This window comes from Delphinus delphis, chromosome 12 (assembly GCF_949987515.2).
Source record: "Delphinus delphis chromosome 12, mDelDel1.2, whole genome shotgun sequence".
NCBI classification, from domain to species: domain Eukaryota; kingdom Metazoa; phylum Chordata; class Mammalia; order Artiodactyla; family Delphinidae; genus Delphinus; species Delphinus delphis.
In genome coordinates, this window is record NC_082694.2 from 67,814,072 (window position 1) to 67,835,850 (window position 21,779).

At 35.1% G+C, this 21,779-nt stretch overlaps 1 protein-coding gene across 3 annotated transcripts in view; it reads right to left on the reverse strand.

Moving 5' to 3' along the window:
* Nucleotides 1-714: 714 nt before the first annotated feature.
* Nucleotides 715-21,779, reverse strand: part of PPP1CB (protein phosphatase 1 catalytic subunit beta) — a 37,595-nt gene continuing 16,530 nt past the window's right edge. For all 3 annotated transcript variants that reach the window (XM_060026889.1, XM_060026890.1, XM_060026886.1), the window contains 7 exons: nucleotides 19,592-19,723; nucleotides 17,044-17,274; nucleotides 15,070-15,174; nucleotides 12,890-12,961; nucleotides 8,357-8,508; nucleotides 5,449-5,583; nucleotides 715-2,517 (listed from right to left, as the gene is read on the reverse strand). In XM_060026889.1, the coding sequence (XP_059882872.1) occupies nucleotides 2,413-2,517; nucleotides 5,449-5,583; nucleotides 8,357-8,508; nucleotides 12,890-12,961; nucleotides 15,070-15,174; nucleotides 17,044-17,274; nucleotides 19,592-19,723 (932 nt within the window). In that variant the 3' untranslated portion in view covers nucleotides 715-2,412. The remainder of the gene's footprint in view (nucleotides 2,518-5,448; nucleotides 5,584-8,356; nucleotides 8,509-12,889; nucleotides 12,962-15,069; nucleotides 15,175-17,043; nucleotides 17,275-19,591; nucleotides 19,724-21,779) is intronic.

The following is a 21,779-nucleotide window of genomic DNA, read 5'->3' on the forward strand; positions in this document are numbered from 1 at the left end:
GAATGTCATGACGTTTAGAATAAATCTGAATATAGAAAATTATTAAAAATCAGAGGAAAAATGATATAAATTAGCAACAGGGAAGAACAAATTAGTGACACTAGAATTATAGGATATTTTTCTGCTAAGAAAGTTTTATTTATTTCAAGTAGCAGAGTTACCAAGCAAATAATATTTGTAATGAACACATTATAGGAATAGAAGCTGTTAAAGTATTTTAAGACTGCTTGAATAATTTTAAAACATGATAAATTCCTATTCTTCAAATTCAGCGACCAATATTAATTTGCTTAATTAGTGACTATTTTTTTCATATTCAGTACTGACCTGGCTAAATTACTACAAAAACCCAGTATGTAGGATCCAAATTAATGTGTTTTGACTATTACTAAGATTAATAAAAGACTGCCCTGTCTCCTGCCAAAGGTTTATTTTCTAGACCCCCTTCACACTACACTGATAAGAATACATCTAAAATTCTATTAAAAATTGCTCAACTTACTCTTCAGCTAGGAAGATATTTAAATCACATTAGATAAAAAGCCTGTGTGACCTAACCTAATACATCATATGCAGTACATGGACAATTTTAAAAAAGAACCAATTCAGTATGCGTTAAAAACATTAAAATCTATTTGAATAAAATGTGTTTAAATGTCTCATTGTAAAGGAAAAAAAAAAAGGAATAAAATAACCAGTCAGGCTTCATATCAATTAGACAACTTTTACTAAATGAGAAAACTACATTTAAAATGTGCTTTAAAACAAAATGGAATTAGAAAAAAAAGACATATGCATTTGAAAGAACGTTGCACTGTGCTGAAAATCAAATCTCTTGCAGTAATACAATACGCCAATTCTTAAAACGTAAGTTAACAGAATTCTCAATTTAACAATTTCAAAGACGATATTAAGGTCAAGAATTTCACATCTATGGTAGCACTTATAGAAGGGCATTTATAAATATGATGTCCATCCCTATGAAGCTTACAAATTTGACAACGCTCAATAAAAGCTTTGAGAATCACATCCAAAAGTGTTGCATCCAAAGCATCACAAATCTGTGTCCTGTAAGTTCTCCTTCTAAAATCTTTATGTTGACTTTTCTATTCCTGTCATTTGTTAATACTACCCTTAAAAAAAAAAGAGAACAGGAAAAGAAATGCTGCAATAAACCCTTGATCATGTACAGAAATTATTGCTACTATAGTTCACTACAAAGCATGTCTATACAATATCATATGAACTTTGATCATGAAAAATCAGAATAAAAATCTTTAGTGACATAAGCCTTACAATCGTATACAACATTCACATGGCAATATTAGACAGTCAAGCACCCAATACCCATAGTTGACAAATGTCCCACTGACCAGCATTCATTTAAATACATCCTTCGTACAGAGGGAGGAAAAAAGAGATAATGTCAGCTTTCCAAGGCTTGTCAAAAAAGGATTCTCATGTTCTGTGGATCTAAAAACAAACAACAACAACAACAACAAAAACCAAAAAACAAAACCAATGCAGGTGAGGGTGTTACCAGAAAGTTAAGCATGCCAAAAAGGTGTTTCGTGCGAATTAAAACCTAAAGCCAAGGTACCACATAATCACATTACCAACTAGTTGGGTATACTAAATGAGCCTTATCTTAAAGTTAAATGAAAATGCTACTGCACAATAGAGCATCAATAAGTTAAAATTAGAGTGCACAAATCCAAATCAGTGGCAATTTCTGTATAAAGCAAAATATTCACTATCAGCTGTAATGTTTGCCCAAACTGATTAAATCACTCGATTGGACAGTTTGCATATTTTTAAAAAATATCTCTAAAATTCCTTTTTACTGTAATGAGGCATAAGTTTTCTTAGTAAGATCAAACAGGTACATAAGTAAATAAGCAATGGAAAATTAAGGTCGATGAATGTCTTTAAAGCTCTTCCCACATTTCACTTTTTAAAATGTCTGGGAAAAAATTTAAAGAATTTACATTATTTTAGCAAAAACAAACAAAACAAAACAAAAACAAGCCCCAAATAATTAAACAACCAAGCAACACTAAAACCACATTACACAGATGGATCATCATGCTTTCATCTGGTTTAACTATCACATCTAGTTTAACTGGGATGCTTTTCAACTTTAAAAACTGTGATACGTGAAGATGTAAATTTAATGGGCAATTCTGAATTTGGATTTAACTGTTGAATATTATAACAGAGTATACTTATTACAATACAGTGTAGCACATCTTTCTATTAGAAAAAAATTTAAGATCCTTTACCCGTCTCCTTAAGTTAAAGGTGTGACATCATAAAGGGTGTCAAATGGCTGGATGGTTTTACAGTGCACACTTATATATTATGAAGTATGTCCTTAACAAATCTGATGGTTTCTTTACAGAGTTCCTTTCTTCACCTTTTCTTCGGTGGATTAGCTGTTCGAGGTGGAGTGACGGGACGTCCTGAATTCAGTCCACCATATTGGTACTTAGCTTTCTTTTCAGATGGTTTCAATATCTTAAAGTAAATAATTTAGTAACAATGTTATTTTTTCAAGTACAATAAGTTTAAGGAAATTACTGTTACAATAGTGGGCCTTTCAATAAATGACATCAATTATAAAACTGTAGAAGAAAACAGCAAAGTTCCACAAACATTTCTCACATTTAAAGAGTACAGTAAATGTCTGAATATTGCTATTACTGGTCATTCCATTGATAATTTTAAAATTTTATTTATTTTATTTTTTATTGGCGTATAGTTGCTTTACAAGGTTGTGTTATTTTCTGCTGTACAAAAGCTCAAGTACACAAATCCCTTCAACTACCCAATCCTTAGACTTAAGTATCAAAAAAATTTTCAAATTAGCGTATCTCTATGACGAAGAAAGAATACTAGTTTAAGAGTCAAAACACCTAGGTTCTCATCATAATTCTTCTACTATTTAGAGGGTAATTAGTCACAAACTCTTCAGATCTTAATTTATTATGTGTACACAGATCTTTTATTTTAAAAAAGCTATATTAGATACCATAAAGTTCACCCATTAAAATGTAACAAGTCAACAATTTTTTATATACTTGCAGCTATACAACCACTGCTATAATCTAACATTAGAACATTTTTGTCACCTCAGGAAGAAACCTTGTTCCCATAAGCAATCACTCCCTCCCTATTTCCATTCTCCACTCCCCTAAAACTCCCTTCAACTCCAAGCAATCACTACTTTACCTTCTCTATTGATTTGTCTTTTCTGGCTATTTTAAATAAATGAAACCACACAATGCGTGGTCTTTTGTGACTGGCTTCTTTCACTAAGATAATGATTTTGACGTCGTAGCATATATTAGTCCTTCATTACTTTTTTTTTTTTGGCCATGCCATGCGGCTTATGGGTTTTAGTTCCCCAACCAGGGATCAAACCAAGGCCCTTGGCAGTGAGAGTGCAGAGTCCTAACCATTGGACCCACCAGGAAATTCCCAGTACTTCACTACTTTTAATTGCCAAACAATACGCCATTTTATGGATATTCCACATTTTGTTTATTCACTCTTTAGCTAGTGACCATCTGGGTTATTTCTACCTTTGGCTGTTATAAATAATGCTCCTATGAATATGCATATACATGTATTTGAGTACCTGTTTTCAATTCTTTCAGGTCTATACCTAGGAGTGGAATTGCTGGGTCATATAGAAATTCTATGTTTAACTTTTTGAGGAACTGCCAAACTGTTTTGCGAAGCAGCCACACCATTTTCCATTCCCACTATCAATGCATAAGGTTCCAACATCTCCACATCCTCACCAATACTTGTTACTTTCTGACATTTAAAAATTATGTTTATTCTTCTGGGTGTAAACACAGCTTTAATCTACATTTCAGGTAGAGAATTTCAGTATTTACATAAAAAACGTGTAGAAAAGATTCATAAGCATTTTTATTCACAGTGTCATAGTGCCCCGGTGGGGCGGGGGCGGGATATATTAATACAACTCCATTATGGCAACTGTTGAAGGATAAGGCCTGGTTACTATGTTTAAACTGAAAATGAAAAATCAAACATTTAGCATTCAAGTCTACTAACTGATAGAAACAAACCCCTTCTACATTTAAAAAGAGAAATACAGTGTGTGATATTAAGGACATAAAATAACCTTTGCAAAAAGCTAAGTATTAAAGTGACTTAAGTCCATGAACAAGAATGATTTTAAGGAGCACACTAAAGTTAAAGCTGGTCTCTCTCTCTTTTTTTTGCGGTACGTGGGCCTCTCACTGTTGTGGCCTCTCCCATTGCGGAGCACAGGCTCCAAACGCGCAGGCTCAGCGGCCATGGCTCATGGGCCTAGCCGCTCCGCGGCATGCGGGATCTTCCCGGACCGGGGCACGAACCCGTGTCCCCTGCATCGGCAGGTGGACTCTCAGCCACTGCGCCACCAGGGAAGCCCTGGTCTCTTTTTAAAATGTAAATGTCTCTATGTTCACAAATTGATACTTTAAGATTATTTGGAAAATTTTTCTTAGGTAAATATTCTACATTATTTTAATCGAAGTTCATAATATAACTCTCTCCACTCAACGCCTGTCCTACCTATTCATCTTGCAGAAGAAAACAAAATCTAAATTATTCACTGAATTTACATTCTTTTAGTAGGTAAGCCACTATCTAAGGATTCATACAGGAATTTAACAATTTAAACATCTGCATCAAGAATGACTGACACGACTCAGGTTTCCTAAAACTCTAATTATGGGTTATATACCAAAAAGACTGGAGCGTTTGTGAATGAAAATAGAAATCTCTAAAGGAGTCTATGAGTGATTTTACTTCTGAACAAAACTGATTTTCTATACTAACTGAAGGGAAGAACACAATCTGAAAGAAAATTCTTCTGACAATAGTTTAAATTAGATTTCTAGTTGTTAAAACCTTTTGGTTACCAAAGGGGAAAAGGGGTGGCGGAGGGATAAATTAGGAGTTTGGCATTAGCGGATTCAAACTACTATATATAAATTAGATAAACAACAAGGTTCTACTGTATAACACAGGGAACTATATTCAATATCCTGTAATAAATCACAATGGAAAAGAATATGAAAAAGAATACATATATATGTATAACTTAATCACTGCTTTACACCAGAACTAACACAACATTGTAAATCAACTATACTTCAATTAAAAACAAAAGAGGGGCTTCCCTGGTGGCGCAGTGGTTGAGAGTCCGCCTGCCAATGCAGGGGACACGGGTTCGTGCCCCGGTCCAAGAAGGTCCCACATGCCGCGGAGCAGCTGGGCCCATGAGCCATGGCCGCTGAGCCTGTGCGTCCGGAGCCTGTGCTCCGCAACAGGAGAGGCCACAACAGTGAGAGGTCCGTGTACCGCAAAAAACAAAACAAACAAAAAAAGAGATTTCTAGTTGTTCAAAGTTTATATATTATATCATACCTGAAATGAACACATCAAAGTTTCATCCACACTCATCATTCCACCAGCATTATCAAACTCGCCACAGTAATTTGGGGCTGAAAATAGGGTTACCAATTGTCGCTTAGCAAAGAATTCATATCCATCTTCCACCACCTGGCAAAGGAAAAGTCAAAAGAAAAAACATACTTATTTATGTGTTCTTTGAAATTCTCAACCATTAATACTAATTAAGATTAATGTGACAAATACCTGAAAAAAAAAAACAAAACCCTGTTTTGTTTTGGAAGCTTGATTTTTGTTCCACTTTCTAATTTCCTATTAGTATTACATAGCCACACACTGAAAACTTTTACTAAGTTGAGCTTACTGTACACAGATCACGCTACAAAAAATTAGCTGCCTATAGATTACACTTCTTTGTGTGTAACTCTTTTCCTTAATGATTTAACATGACTTCTAGAATCTGTTGTCAATTCCTGAGTGAACTAAACAATTTGTGTTTCCCAGTCTACAGATTTGAGAGGTATGCAATGACATGTAAATATTTTCTATTTATTTTTAGTAGGCAAGAATACTTTCTAAAGTCTTCTAGGTATTCTGATTAAGCAAAATTATCCTACAATACTTGGAGAAAGCACTTCCACAATTATTTACATTTTTATATAATTCCTACTTTAGTATCAGGTACATGTGCCGGTTGTTATTACCTCATGGTAAAATTTAGATATTAACCTTTTCTGTTAAGACTCTGTCCACCTTATCTACTCCAGCTCAGCATACTGCTTGGCACTCAGTATGTCCTTTTAGTTCTTAGTTTGCTCGTTCACTTATTTATTCACGTATTTACTAAAGAACAGGGTTTTAAAAAAAGGAAATATCTGTAGTTTGTGTTGTTTCCCATCATAAATCTCTTAATTTTAGAGACAGTAAGTTTGAAAATAAGCAGAACAGGATTTTGGAGGTGTCTAGAAAAAGATCATGCAAACTAAGGTAGTTCAGTAACCTGACTTTTAAAAATCATCACTATTTCTGAAAAGACAAATGAATAGAGACCTATAGCTGAAAAAACTGATTATCAGTGGATATTTTATTAGGAAACTCAGCAACTCTGCCCTGTTATCTTGTGGAAGACTTATTTTAATTTACCTAAACTATAAATACAATGTTCACTGATTAAAAAATATGCCAAAAGCAAAGGATTTGGGGACATAACTTCACTTAATTGAACTAGGAAATTTTAATAGAAAAAAAGGCATTTGATATACAACATGTGCAGAAAATGAGAGGCCTGTCATCTCTGTTATCACATAGGATCACATAAAGAAGGTAGAAGTAGTCAAGGGTTATGGGCAGCAAGACCACAGAAAAAAGGGGAGTACTGTAGAATAGCATATAATTAACAAATTTTGCCTTAACGAAGAAATAACAAGGAATCTTTAAGTATTATACTTACAAATTTCAAATACTTAAAAAAGTAGCAAAAAAAGATTTTAAAAAATGCTTTTCAATGTATTTTAAATTAGTTATGTTCTAGAGAGCATGAGGACTTGATATATTGTTAAAATAAGCTTTTGTTAACAAACACTAACTACATGTTACAATATGTCAGTAAATTCACAAGGCAGTGGATATTCAAAGGCCAACAAGTCACAATTCTCTCCTTAAAGAGTATATAATCTGGGCTTCCCTGGTGGTGCAGTGGTTGAGAGTCCACCTGCCGATGCAGGGGACACGGGTTCGTGCCCTCGTCTGGGAAGATCCCACATGCCGCGGAGCGGCTGGGCCCGTGAGCCATGGTCGCTGAGCCTGTGAGTCCGGAGCCTGTGCTCCGCAATGGGAGAGGCCACAACGGTGAGAGGCCCGCGGAGTATATAATCTATCGGTGAAGGACAAAAAACCCCCAAATACGCCTAAATTGTACATGTATTTTTTTTCAATGAAAATTCAAATACACACAAAACTAGAGAGAGTTCAATAAACTCCCATTTACTCACCAACCTGATTCAATAATTACCAAGACTTTGCTACATTTATTTCATTTACCCACCCCCGCTTTTCTCTGCTGATGTATTTTATTTTTTTAACATCTTTACTGGAGTATAACTGCTTCACAATGGTGTGTTAACTTCTGCTTTAAAACAAAGTGAATCAGCTACACATATACATATATCCCCGTATCTCCTCCCACACTCCTTATCCCATCCCTCTACGTGGACACAAAGAACTGAGCTGATCTCCCTGTGCTATGTGGCTGCTTCCCACTAGGTATCTATTTTACATTTGGTAGTGTATATATGTCCATGCCACTCTCTCACTGCTTCCCAGCTTACCCTTCCCTCTCCCCGTGTCCTCAAGTCCATTCTCTATGTCTGCATCTTACTTTTGTTATTTTAAAACAAACCCTAGATACATCATCTTACCCTATATACTTGAGAAGGCATTTCGAAAAATATGGACATCCTTCTTACATAGCAATATGTATCATCACAGAGCTAAAACAATTAACAACAACTCCTTGATATCTAATACCTAGCCTATAATCGAATTTCCCCAATTGTCTCTTTACAGTGTGGTTTGTTCTTATCAAAATCCACACAGTTCATTTGATTTTTATCTATAATATGTAACTATCATATTAAAATGGGGTCAAATATTTCTAGAAAGCTTCAGACAAGAACTGAAAAATTTGTTAGTATTGCAGTACACTACAAAAATATATTCCTTTGAAACCTTTCCCCTTAGAGGGTGAGAAAGGGTTAACTAATCATTAGATTGTTAATTGTGAGATCAAGGTATAGGCTTTACCTCTTCTACTGCTTTCCTTGTATAATTAGCTTTCTTGGATCTCAATTTCCTCAAAAATAAAAGGAGTACACCTGGGTGAAGTTAATAAACATCAAAACATCCAAGTTTTCTTATTTCATACCTGATGAGCTCGACAAATCAAGTCTAAATCATGACGATTCAGAAATTTACTGACTACGTCAGCTCCAAAAGTGAAGGAAACACCACGATCATTTTCTCCCCAACCTTGCACATCCTTATCTGGGTCAGACCACAGCAAATCACAGAGCAACCCTTTAAAGAATAAAAACACAGCAATGAAAAAACAAAACAAAATTTATAAAATAAAGTATATCTACATCACATTTGTTCTCCTGTCCTCTTACCCTTTAATAATAGTAATAATCACTTGCCCCCTAGTATCCCAGCCTATCAAACTTAGCCATTTTTTGTTAAAGTAACCATGCAAATACAACTGTGCCCGACTTAAAGCAGTACTCGCCAACCCTTTCCACAGATAAGACATGTGTGCATGGCTCACTCTAAAGCATATATTGGAAAACTCTGTTCGTCTTTTGTCTATAGTTTCTCTGTATGGATAACCAATTGACCCAGTAGCATTTCCTGAACAGTTCATCCTTTCCTTACAGAGCTAGCTATCCTGTTTCTGGTGCCGTAGCCTATTCCATTAATCTACTTTATTTAACACTGAGCCAATAACACACTAGAGCTTTTAAATAAATCTTCCTATTTGGTAGGCCTACCCCCTGCTTAATATTTTTCTTCAGGATTGTCTTGGTTACTTTTAATCCTTTGTTCTTCCACATATAAACCTCTGAATCAGTCTGTCAAATTCTGTAGACCTAATCGAGATTTCATTGGAACTAATTTGATCTATATATCAATTTGATGGAAGAAAACATTTTCTACAAAGGCCTGGAGGATTTAAATAAAGTATATGGAGGAACAAAATCAGATCAGATCCTTGACTTTAGAATGTTTTGGGCTTAAAAAAAAGAGGTCAGAGCTAAAAATATTTATCTAAGTATCTTCATCTTACTAATAGTAGTGTAAATCTTAGAAGGGACTGAGACTATCTTGGGAATGTAAAGTAAGACGACCAGTAAATGAACAGGAATCAAACACTTAATAAGCAGGCAGAGAAGGAATGAGCAAAAAGTATTGGGAAGGAATAGTCAAAACAAAAGGAAGAGATTAGAATAGTAGGATCTCCTGAAAGGGTAAGAATTATCTAGAAGTAGGAAATGGTTAAGTTTCAAGTACAATGAACAAGTGGATTAGGACAAAAACCTATGCTATTTACAATTAGATTACTAGACCATAATGAAAGCAATATCTTGATGGTTGAGGGGAAGAGAGAGGGTAAAGTCAAGTTGTAGTGAGATTAAGAAAGGGTGGATGTTGAGATGGTGATATTTAGTTTTCTAAGAACTATGGTACTAAGGGAAGACTGTTGTAGAATGAGTCAGCTTTAAAGTTTTTTTTGATAATCCATATACCTCATAATATAGCTTATCACGAAAGGAGATCTTCATTTTGAGTCACAGTACAGCTTATCTTGATAGGGGAAGTATCTAAAACACCCTGTAGAAATCGTGGCAATGCACGCTTAATTTCTATCATTATTTCCTAAACTCCTGTCATGATGTTTTAAGAAATCCACCAGCATACAAAATCCACTGGGATGGTCTCAGTTTAAAAGCTCTTTCTGGTCTCTAAAGAATCAGAAGCTGATTCTTTAAATACACACACACACTGCTCTATAATGCTCATACTTTCCAGTCTGTTTCCACAGAAGAAGCAGTGAGGTCAAAATATTATTCTATAATTTTAATGTGACAATAAAACTAGAATGTAGTTGCTTTTGGAATTATCTGGAAAATGCAACAGCCTAGATGCGTACAAAATCAAATAACTGTAGCAGTAACAATGTGGCGTTCCTTAATCTTAATGGATTGAGACAAGAATCTCAGAGTCAAGGTTCAATGTTTATAACCCAATCCCTAATGAATAAGCAATATAATCATTAGGCTATTGTCTCAAAAAACATAATTTATAAATTAAATTTCTAAAGATTACAGAGAATATGAAAGCTCAAAATGACTGTTTTTAGCATCTCGGAAACTTCCCATTAAAATATGATAAAAAGAGAAACCTAACGTGCCATCCTTGAAACTGATTTATGTCTGAACTATACCAACAACAGAAACTCTGAAGATGGTATCACTTGATATTTATATTGTATCTTATTTTAAATAAATACCCTATTATTTAAATACTAGTTTCTATTAGGTTTGGTCAAATATATTCTATAATTATAATCAAAATCTGGAAAAATGCATGTTTTCTTTTTATAATCAATACAAAAACATCGTGTCACTCAAGTAAGTTATGAGACAACTTACTGCAATATGCAGTATGTTGGTGGCTTACTGATAATAGAGGATCTATACAACTGTTTATAACGGTTGCTTTATAGTCATGAGTAGCATTCTGAGTGGTATCATTACACTTTCAGTATACTTTAGTACACTGAGTAAAACAGTACAATCACACTTGAAAACAAGCAACCAGATGCATGTTATTAACAATCCAATTTAGAGGTTTAGCCATGATTTACTCAGGCACTGGTTCACAAATATTTTTTAATGCTTACTTTTCTATAGTCTTTGGATCTTAAGAGTGGGAAATGAAGTTAGTACCACCCAGCCCAACCCTATTTGATGAATAATCAATTCTCCTTTACAAAATTACCAATAAATAATTCTCTTATCAGTAAGCTAAAAGACCCTTCCCCTCCATATATATATAATGTTCCTAATGTATAATAGGATTTCTAGACCCTATGGCGCTCTAGGCGATCCTCATTTTAGATATTAGTTTGTTGAGAACTGATGAATACAATAGGTATACGGTGGGTCTGACTACACAGATAACGGGACAATTAATTCAATAATGTAAGTTTTTTTTTAAAGCCTGGTAGAAACTGAGCGAAAGGGCAATTTTGCTTTTGTTAATGCTTTTAATAGTGTGACAGTGTGACATAATAAAAATACTTTTGGTCCTTGTTCCCATTCCTGGCACAAAGCTAAAACCCTTGGAATTTCCTGATAGAAGTGTCTTGTTGTTCATAAGGAGCCTCCTTTCCATCACACCTGAGTTTAGGCTAATGAGGGGACCTAGGTGGATTGGGAGGGACCCAGAAACTTCACCATGGGACCCAGTCAGCACAAAGACCAAACACATGGTTAGAGAGTTAGAACTTTCAGCCCTCCCACTCCGTACCCGCCACCTCTGGGGAGGGGTGAGAGTGGAGGGCTAGAAACGAAGTTCTATAAAAACCCTTGAACAACTAGATTTGGGTAGCTTCCAGGTTGGTGAACACGCTGATGCCAAAGGGTGTGGAAGCTGTTCACCTACCAACACGGGGCTCTCCCCATACCTTTGCCCTGTGTATCTCTTCCATGTGGCTGTTCCTGAATTTGTATCCTTTATAATAAACTGGTACATGTCTAAGTAAAGCATCTGAGGAAGTGGTTGTGGGAACCTCTGAATTTGTAGTCTGCCAGGCAGAAGTGTGGTTCTCCTGGAGACCCCACTTGAGGCTGGCATCTGAAGTGGGAGCAGAATTGTGGAATGGAGCCCTTAACCTGTGGGGTCTGGGCTAACTTCAGGGGTTAGTGTCAGAATTGAAATGAACTGCCAGATACCCACATGGTTTTGGAGAATAGGCTGTGGTATGGAAAAACTGCACACACTGGTTGTCAGAAAATGTCACACAGAAAGGTACTGATGTTTTAAGCAAAAGTTGAACTGAGGAAACAACACACTAACTGCATTCAATTCACAGGTCTTCATGGTATTTTATGATATGAACACCGTAATCAGTACATATACCAGTACTCAAATATGAATAATTATCCTTTAAAAGCCAACAGAAAAGTCAGGGTAAGTGGCAACTGTACCTAACATTTATTTATAAAATTACATTAGGCTTATTTGTTAATCAACACAGCAATTTATCCTCAGTTGGAACTTATTTGCTTCTGTTTTATTTGCTTTACTGAAAATCTGAAAGTTATTCTCAATATCTGCATAGTCAATTTTCATATTTTTTTCACATAAATGTTCACAATTTTCATAACATTAACCACACATCTCTAGAGCCTTCTGTCTCACGAGCCTTAAGAGCTCTAAAACTTTGAAATATGGATGATACAGAAAATAACAGAAAACTACTAGATAAAGTAAAAGAAGGTAATTGTAACCTTGGTTAAGAAAGACTATTTTAATTTAAAAACTTTCGACTAATTTTTAACAACTGTTTGAAGAACATAACCAATGTTGATATGAATAAAGGAATTTAGAAAGACTGGAAGGTAAGGGGACTCAATAGCAGAACTTTTGTGAAAAGTAAGTTTGACAGAACCATATTATGGTTATATATAAAATTTAAAACTTCTGTACTTTGGAGTATTAGTGGAAAGTGAAATATTTTGTATTATTCCAAGTAATCTGTAGTTAGTTTATTGACTATAAAAAAAGCTCTATTTATTTATTACACAATACAATCCTACTTCCATTAAATATAATTAAGTTCAAATATGCCAACATTTTACATTAAATATTGATTAAACTTCTCTATATACTTAACCTGTATCAGGGACATCAGTGGGTCTCATAATTCTCCGAATCTGCTCCATGGATTGCAAGTCTGGTGACAGTCCTATAAATGAAAAGATGACTCATAGTACTGACATCGGAAAAATTTTCACTCAAATAAAAAGCATTTAATCAAAGTATTTACTATGTGAAATTAAGATACTTCAAGTGTTCCTTTCAATGTTATCTTTAATATATTGGGTTATTAAATAGAATCCCACTTTGATACAACAGAACATTACCATTAGGTCTTCTCCATTTTTCCCTACCAGGGGAATAAAACTTTTCATTTCAAAAGATTTTTCAAGGAAAAAAAAATCCTACCACTCTTCTTTCTTTCCAATCATTCCCTGCTCTTCATAGGTACGCACTCAATTCCAATCCTTCCTACTAAGAAGTTTTGCCACTTCTTACCACTTAAACATGTTTACTTAAAGTGCTCACCATGTCCCATTAAGACCTTCCTACATCCCACTCCAACATGCTCAATTTCTTACATAAAAGCATAACTGTTGATCAGAAAGATAAACAAAAAGCACATGAAAATACTTAGAAATCTTTTAAGTAACCTAGTATTTCTCTTTGGTAGACAATTCAAGTCTCACATTCCATATTCAATATTCATATTGCTACATTTCTATTCTTTTTTTTTAAAAAATTTTTATTGGAGTATACTTGATTTACAATGTTGTGTTAGTTTCAGGTGTAGAGCAAAGTGAATCTGTTATACATGTATCTCTCTCTCTCTTTTTTTTTTTTTTGGTACGCGGGCCTCTCACTGTTGTGGCCTCTCCCGTTGCGGAGCACAGGCTCCGGACGCGCAGGCTCAGCGGCCATGGCTCACGGGCCTAACCGCTCCACGGCATGTGGGATCTTCCCGGACCGGGGCACGAACCCATGTCCCCTGCATCGGCAGGCTGACTCTCAACCACCGTGCCACCAGGGAAGCCCCAACTACATTTCTATTCTTAACTATACTAATGTGCAAGAGCTACAATTTCTTCCATGTTTAGTATCTACTGTAAAATGTTTCAATTAACATAGTAAATTATGTCCTATCAGAGAATAAACAATTATTACCTCAAGCGTAGATAAGTGCATCAATCTGTCTTTTAGCATTTTTCTACCTTAATTCTTCCTGCACACAGATGAAAAACTAATTTTCTTATAGTATTTTCATTAAACTATCTCCCTGTACAAAAACCCAATATGGCTATTAAACCATTCAAAAAACTCCTTTGCTCAGTGTTCAAACCTCCATAATCTGATCCCATCATTCCCCATATATATTTGACATTCTAGTTAGGCCAGTCCTCACACATTCCTTCAACTAGAAAGACTGTCTCAAGTCCTTTTCACCTCCAAAACCCATGCCTCTGTAAATGTTTGCCCAACAATTCTCCACCTTTCCTGACTTTTCACTATAATTACTGTCTCAACAAATACACATAATTAAATTCCTTTCATTACTCAATTATCTGTTTTGAAAATGTTTTATCAATAGGTTTTAAATGCCTCAAGATAGCCAGATCATACACTATCTATATATTTGCACGGCATCTAGCCAAGTGCTAGACACATGTTAGTTTTTCAAATGAACTTTCATATATTCAAGGTTATTTAACACGTCATACAGAATAATTTATCATAGTACTAAAAAATTATTTTTAGGACTAAAGCAGACATATTACATAAAACCTAGAACTCTTGGCATGTGAGAACATTAAACATTGAGTTTAATATTATATATATGTTATATTTATATATTTATTTATATAACATAAATATATTTAGTATTGTATTTGGATTCTGATGAAAAGTATTTAATAAAGATGGGAAAATGGTCATGATCCTCTCATTTTTACTGATAGTAGAGGTATCCTTCTGTCAAAACTGAGGCAAAGGAAAGACATTTTTTCAAGCAAAACTCTGGTTTATCCTCATATGTGAAATTCTTTAAAGACAAGTACTAAATTTGCATTTTCATTATGTAAATAACCACAAATTTCTAGTTATTAAAAGACATTTTAGCCATGTTTCAAACAGTTTTAATCACTTGAGTTTTCAAATAAGCACTGCTTTGTTTTTCCACAGCATCTCAATTATTATAGGCCTTTTCTAAATAATGGAAGAAAAAGAAGAAAAACCCATAAGGTGAATTTATTAGTCTACCTCCATGACAACAGAAGATCTTCTCATCCACAATGGCAGCTATAGGCAGACAGTTGAAACAATCAGTGAAGGTCTTCCACAATTTAATATTAAACCTTCGTTTGCCTATAAAAAGGACAAGGAATAGAATAAATCTAAAACTGTTCTCATTAGTTATCTAACAGCAACAGACTTATGAATGATTCCAATTTTATGTTTATTTAGCACTTGTTTTTTCTATAATGAGTGTGACTTGTATACTTTTAAAAAGGTAATAAGTATAATAAACATTCAGCACCTTCAGTAAAATTACAAAGACTACAAATATAGTGCCAGGTGTTTTATGAAACACTTTTGCCTTTTAAGGTCACTATAATATAGCAACTTTGAAACAATCTAATAGACTATTAGTTTAATTTTCCGTTCAAAATGTTAAATACCTAGCCAAGTAAGTAAGCAGAAATGAAAAGGGTGCCTCTGGAGACTGTCCGCTTTAACTCTAGTGCACTGGTAACACGGCATAAACTTACTGCCAAGAAAGGAGAATTTCCAGGTGCTTAACTGGCTTTCACTTCTGAGTAAATTTTTACTTGGCACCATAGTAAGTATAAGTAGAGACACAAAGGCTATAATTTTCCTGCAGTCTAGCATAAAGAGCTACAACAAGCACAATCTCAAGTGCACGTTCACCTTTTTGGAGTTACTTGATTTTTCTGAATTTGGCAGTAAGTTGCAACAACTAACCCAACGGAGGGATAAAAAGACACAAAGCACTAATTTCCTATGCTTTTATGCCATAACCTGCCCCTCAATGAACAAGTATAACTCAAAGTGTTTACAAGCTGCTCTCAACATACATTTCATTTGATGTCACTTCTATCCTTGAGGATATTCAAGTCCATATTTTATCCTTTAATAATATACCTCTATTTCTAATGTAGCTTTAGAAAAGTGGTTGCAGCTTGATGTACTACAATCCACTTCCTGTCTACTGGTCTGATTTAAACAACTGAAACCGTTAACAGTACACGTTAGAAATAAAAATGCAATATGTAAAATCAAATACAAAATCACTCCCACTAGAATGTAAACTCCATAAGAATAGAGATCATCTCTCTTGAGCACTGCTGCATTCCCAGTATTTAGAATAGTACCTGGCATATAATACATCCTCAAACATTTGTCAAATAAACGATTACATGAATCAAGAAGATAGGGGTTCTAAAAGAACTCTACCATAATTAAGGACGGAAAAAAGCAAAAAGCGATTCTAATGGAGAATTCAGCATTAAAAAACAAAATTCAATTTGAAAATCATTGTTAATTGGTTCCAAATTTAATTAACCAAACATGTTCATTCACTCCCATACTCTAACAAAAGCAAAACACCAAAGTCAAATGTAGTAGGGTAATTCAGTAATTAACACTTGGAAACACTACCACACAACAGCGAATCAGTGATTTCTTACTGATGAAAAAGATTACAACAAAATAAGGACATCCAGAGTATTCAATATCCTTATCTCTCTAGTTTTACAGGCACAGATTAAAATTCTAATAAACTTCAACTTTTAAATAATTTTATAGAACTTCTCAATATTCTTTGTGACACAGGGTCAATAAGAGTTTCTGTCATATCACAAGAAAGTTGAGAGTTAAAACCTTAATGGAGACTAGAAAACCACAGGCTACTGTCTATAGTGACCTCTGTTCCACTTGGATATTTTTACTATACAAACTAATTATAAGAGGGCCTTTCAGCTGAGTAAGCTGCAATTAACCTGAAACAACATGACCAAGGAGATCCCCAGGAACCAATTTAATTAATAACATGTTTCCCAGTTTTAGGTTCCTCTTTTATGTAAGGCTCTCTTCTTGGGCTTCTGTTTGATAGACCACATTTTTAAAAACTCTGAATTGAAGGAACTCTTTTGAAATGGAAAACTATTAAGGAATTTTTCCTTTAATAAGAAATAAGCTTTTATTTTTACTTACATTCATCATAGAATCCATAAATGCGATTGATGCTAGCACACTCATGGTTTCCTCTTAAGAGAAAGAAGTTCTCGGGATATTTGATTTTATAGGCCAACAGCAAACAAATGGTTTCCAAAGACTGCTTTCCTCTGTCCACATAATCTCCTAAGAAAAGATAGTTGGCTTCTGGGGGGAAACCTCCATATTCAAATAATCGCAGTAAATCTGTATACTGTCCATGAATATCTCCTAAAAATAGAAAAAAACAGTTTTAGAAAATTGATGGTTACTGTGGTACACAGACAGCTTCTATGAAATGATTCTCAATGTTTATACCCTATGTAATCCTCTTCTCTTGAATGTGGGCCGTAGCTAGTAACTTACTTCTAACAAAGAGGATACAGCAAAAGTGAGATGGGCTTTCACTTCTGAGATAAAGTTACAAAAAATTGTAACTTCCCATCTTGCTTGCACTCTCTCTTGCCTTCTCTCATGCTGGATGATGAAGCCACCTAATGGAGAAGCACATCTGGTAAAGAACTAAAGGAGGCCTTTGGTCAACAACTCATTAGGAACTGAGGTCCTCAGTCCATTGGCCCATAAGGAACTGAATCCTTTCACAATTGAGCCCTGAGATGACTGCAGGCACAGATGACACCTTAACAGGCTGTGAGAGACTCAGACCCAAAGGACCCAGCTAAGCTATGCCTGAATTCTTAACCCACAGAAACTATGAGATGATAAATTAATGTTGTTAAGCCACAAAGTTCTGGGATAATTTGTTATGCTAATACAGTTACACTATCTGGTAGTTTAATTTAGGTCCACTTTTTTATACCTAGTAGTGAGCAAACAGCAAAAACTTAGAAATATTTACTATAAATAACTTCTACTACCTTCAAATTATTCCTGTATTAAAGCATTTGAGTATCTTGTTGAGAATATGACTCACTTTAATTTTAAGATGACATAATTTGCTTCATTTCCACAAAATTTCAACTACCACCTCTTACTTACAGGTGATACTCTAAGCTAATTAATTTATTCAACATTTACTTAGTTAATATCTCTTAATTGCTACGCACTGTATAAAGGAACACCAAGTACATGACTTAATAAGCCGCATAAGAGGAAAAAAGTATTTAAAGAGCACACTACGCATCTGCAGGTTACATGGTGTGAATGTGGATCACTAAAAAACATGCAGGGGAATGAAAAGGTCTGCATATAGCAAATAATCCTTGATTGAACAAAAGCTGATGGTTAAGTTCATAAAAGCTAAGTGACAAATACTAACAGTTACTAGAAGAAAAACTGCACCATCAAACCAAAAGTCAGTGTAATACAGCATTTATACCACTTCCCACGTTATGTGAACTACAGAAAAATGCTTTCTGTGCCAACAGTTTTTCTAGCTTTAACAATGCAATCAAACTGGGACGAAGTGAGAGAGTGGCATGGACTTATATCTACTACCAAATGTAAAACAGATAGCTAGTGGGAAGCAGCCGCACAGCACAGAGAGATCAGCTCGGTGCTTTGTGACCAGCTACAGGGGTGGGATAGGAAGGGTGGGAGGCAGATGCAAGAGGGAGGAGATATGGGGATATACATATATGTATAACTGATTCACTTTGTTATAAAGCAGAAACTAACACACCATTGTAAAGCAATTATACTCCAATAAAGATGTTTAAAAAAAATGCAATCACTCAACTAATTTTTTTTTTTTTTTTGGCAGTACACGGGTCTCTCACTGCTGTGGCCTCTCCCGTTGCGGAGCACAGGCTCCAGATGCACAGGCTCAGCAGCCATGGCTCACGGGCCCAGCAACTCCGCGGCATGTGGGATCCTCCCGGACCGGGGCACGAACCCATGTCCCCTGCATTGGCAGGTGGACGCTCAACCACTGCGCCACCAGGGAAGCCCCAGGTTAACTTTAACTAAGGTTAAAGTTTTAGTTTTTGGCCAAAAGCCACTGTAAGATTTGAAAGATCAAATACAAATTGTATAAAGTTATATAATCTTCAAAATAAATTAAAATGATCACATCTAAGTTAGAAAACCATGGTTATTGCCATACTGACCTCCGAAATTCTATACCTGTTTTTTCTAACCAGTGTACTGGCATGCCCTTTCTCCAGATCCTAGACAACAATGGATATCAATTTTTGACATTTTTTTTTCAATCTGATCAGAGTTCCAGATTTATTTTTAAATTGCATTTCACTGATTACTGGTGAGGCTGAGGATCTTATGTTTACTGGCCACTTGAATTTCTTCTACAATCTGCCTCCACCCCTTAAATTTTATCGTATTACCTTTTTCTTGTTTCTAAGAACGCTTTATATAGTGTGAACAGCAATCTCTTAATCTGTTGTATATACAGCAAACATGTTCTTCTTGTCTCTAACTTGTCATTTTATAAAAGTCTCAATTTCTATAATTTAATGTAATAAAACCTAGCAATCCTTTTTTTAACAAAAATTTTTAGGTGTTTCCTCAATCATCTTCAATGTAAATATAGGATTCAAGAGACTGTTTCCTACTTTACCCATTTACATACCACAAATTTTCAGTGGCGCTTCCAATTCCAAAAGAATAGGCTGGCTGAGAAAGATCTCCCGAGACTTGATACATAAGCCCCGAACTTCTGCTTCAGTCATCTGCACAATCTTTCCTGGACGACATCCTCGTACTGGTAAACAATAAACAAAATGGTCAGTTTTCTAAAATTTATCCATAAAATAATAATTCTTAAAAAGGAGTCATGCCCATATTTTGAAGATCAAAAGAGTCACGTAGGCAGCAAACTATCAGATATCCTGTTGTGTCCTATGGCTGACAGTAAGGCTGACAGTAAGGTTATTCCATGACCTCTGGCTCTTCTCTATCTCCACTGTTGTGGTTTCTGAGGCTCCTCAAAGCTGCTGCCATGGAAATGCGGTCTTCTTTGTTCTCCAGTGGCCAACTTAAAGCCTCACAGCCCAAGTGACTAAGACTCATTAATTAATATGGTTCTCAGTAACTTCTGGGATGGAGTGGGGAGGAATGGTCCATGGGTAGTTCCTTATTTGCCCTACTGAACTCAACAATCATTTCCTCTCATCATTACCTTCTCCACTGGCTCTTTCTCTTTAGATACACTGCTAGCTCCCATTCTATCTCATTTTAAAAAGGAAACAGAGACTATACTTCTATATACTCCTATCATTTCCCATTTACAATTAAGTCCATGAATTTCTTGCTAAAAATTGCTGATTCCTTTGTCAGGCTGAGAGAGGCTTAAAAAAAAAAGTCGTCCCCCCCGCCGTCAAAGCCTATTCGTGTATATATTCCATAAGTATAGTAATATATAAGTAACAAGGAGGAAACAGAGCCAATGTTGAAATGTGTTTTAAGCAAATATGACAGTTAATAAGATCATCTCTGAAATTCAAAACAATTATCAGCAGAACTGCCTTTATTATAAGAACTTAGCATAACTTCTACATTAGTACTAGTTCTCAAACATCAATTACCTACTTCCCATAAACATCTGAATTTTTTTAAGATGAAAAAAACACATCTAACTTTGTATCTTCCACTAAGTATCTAGAATACTAGCTTAGATTCAATGCTCTGCAATAGGAACAATTCTTAATCTTGGTATGAAATTTTTTAAAATTAATTTATTTATTTGGCTGCATTGGGTCTCAGTTTATCAGTCAACTGATAAAAAGGAATAAATCAAGGCCGCCCGTTGAGCATCTTTTCACGTGCCCGTTGGCCATCTGTATATCGTCTTTGGAAAAATGTCTATTCAGGTCCTCTGCTCATATTTTAATTGGGTTTTTTTTTTCATGTTAAGTTGTATGAGTTCACTTTTATCCATAAAGATATCCAACTGATTTAGCACCATTTATTGTAAAGATCATCCTTTCTCCACTGAATTGCACGGCTAACTTGGTAGAAAAATTAGGTGACCATACATGAATGGGTCTGTTTCTAAACACTCTACGTAGTCCGTTAACCTGTTTATTTTTACATCAGTATTACGCTATTTTTTTTTTTTTTTTTTAGTTGTGGCATGTGGGATCTAGTTTCCTGACTAGGGATCGAACCCAGGCCCCCTGCTTTGGGAGTGCGGAGTCTTAGCCACTGACCACCAGGGAAGTCCCAGTACTATGCTATCTTAATTACTATAGTTTTTAATAAAGTCTTGGTATCAGGTAATATAATCATTCTCATTTTGTTAAGATTTCCTGGGCTAAAAAAAAAAAAAAAAAAAGATTTCCTGGGCTAATCTAGGTCCTTTTGCATTTTCAAATATGTTTTAAAACTGGCTTGTCCCTTTCAACCCTAACTTGTTTTAACTGGGAATGAATATGTAAGTCTAGGGAGAATTGATACCTTAACAATACCGAGTCTTCCAATCCACGAACATAGTATTTCTCCTTTATTTAGGTTGTCATGTTTGTCTCAGCACTGTTTTACAGTTTTTAGTGTGGCAGTCCTGCAAATTTTTCATTAAATTGATGGGAGGTGAGGGGCGCTGATACTGTAAATGTGTTTTCTCATTTCATTTTCCAATTGTTTAATATTAGCATATAGAAATAACGGATTTTTGAAAACCGACTTTACTTCCTATTCTAACAGTTTATACATTCCTTTGTAGTTTCCAAATATATACAATCATGTCAGCTGTGAAAAGCCAGTTCTACCTCTTTTCCAATCTTTACATCTTTTATTTTCCTTCCTCACTGAATTGACTA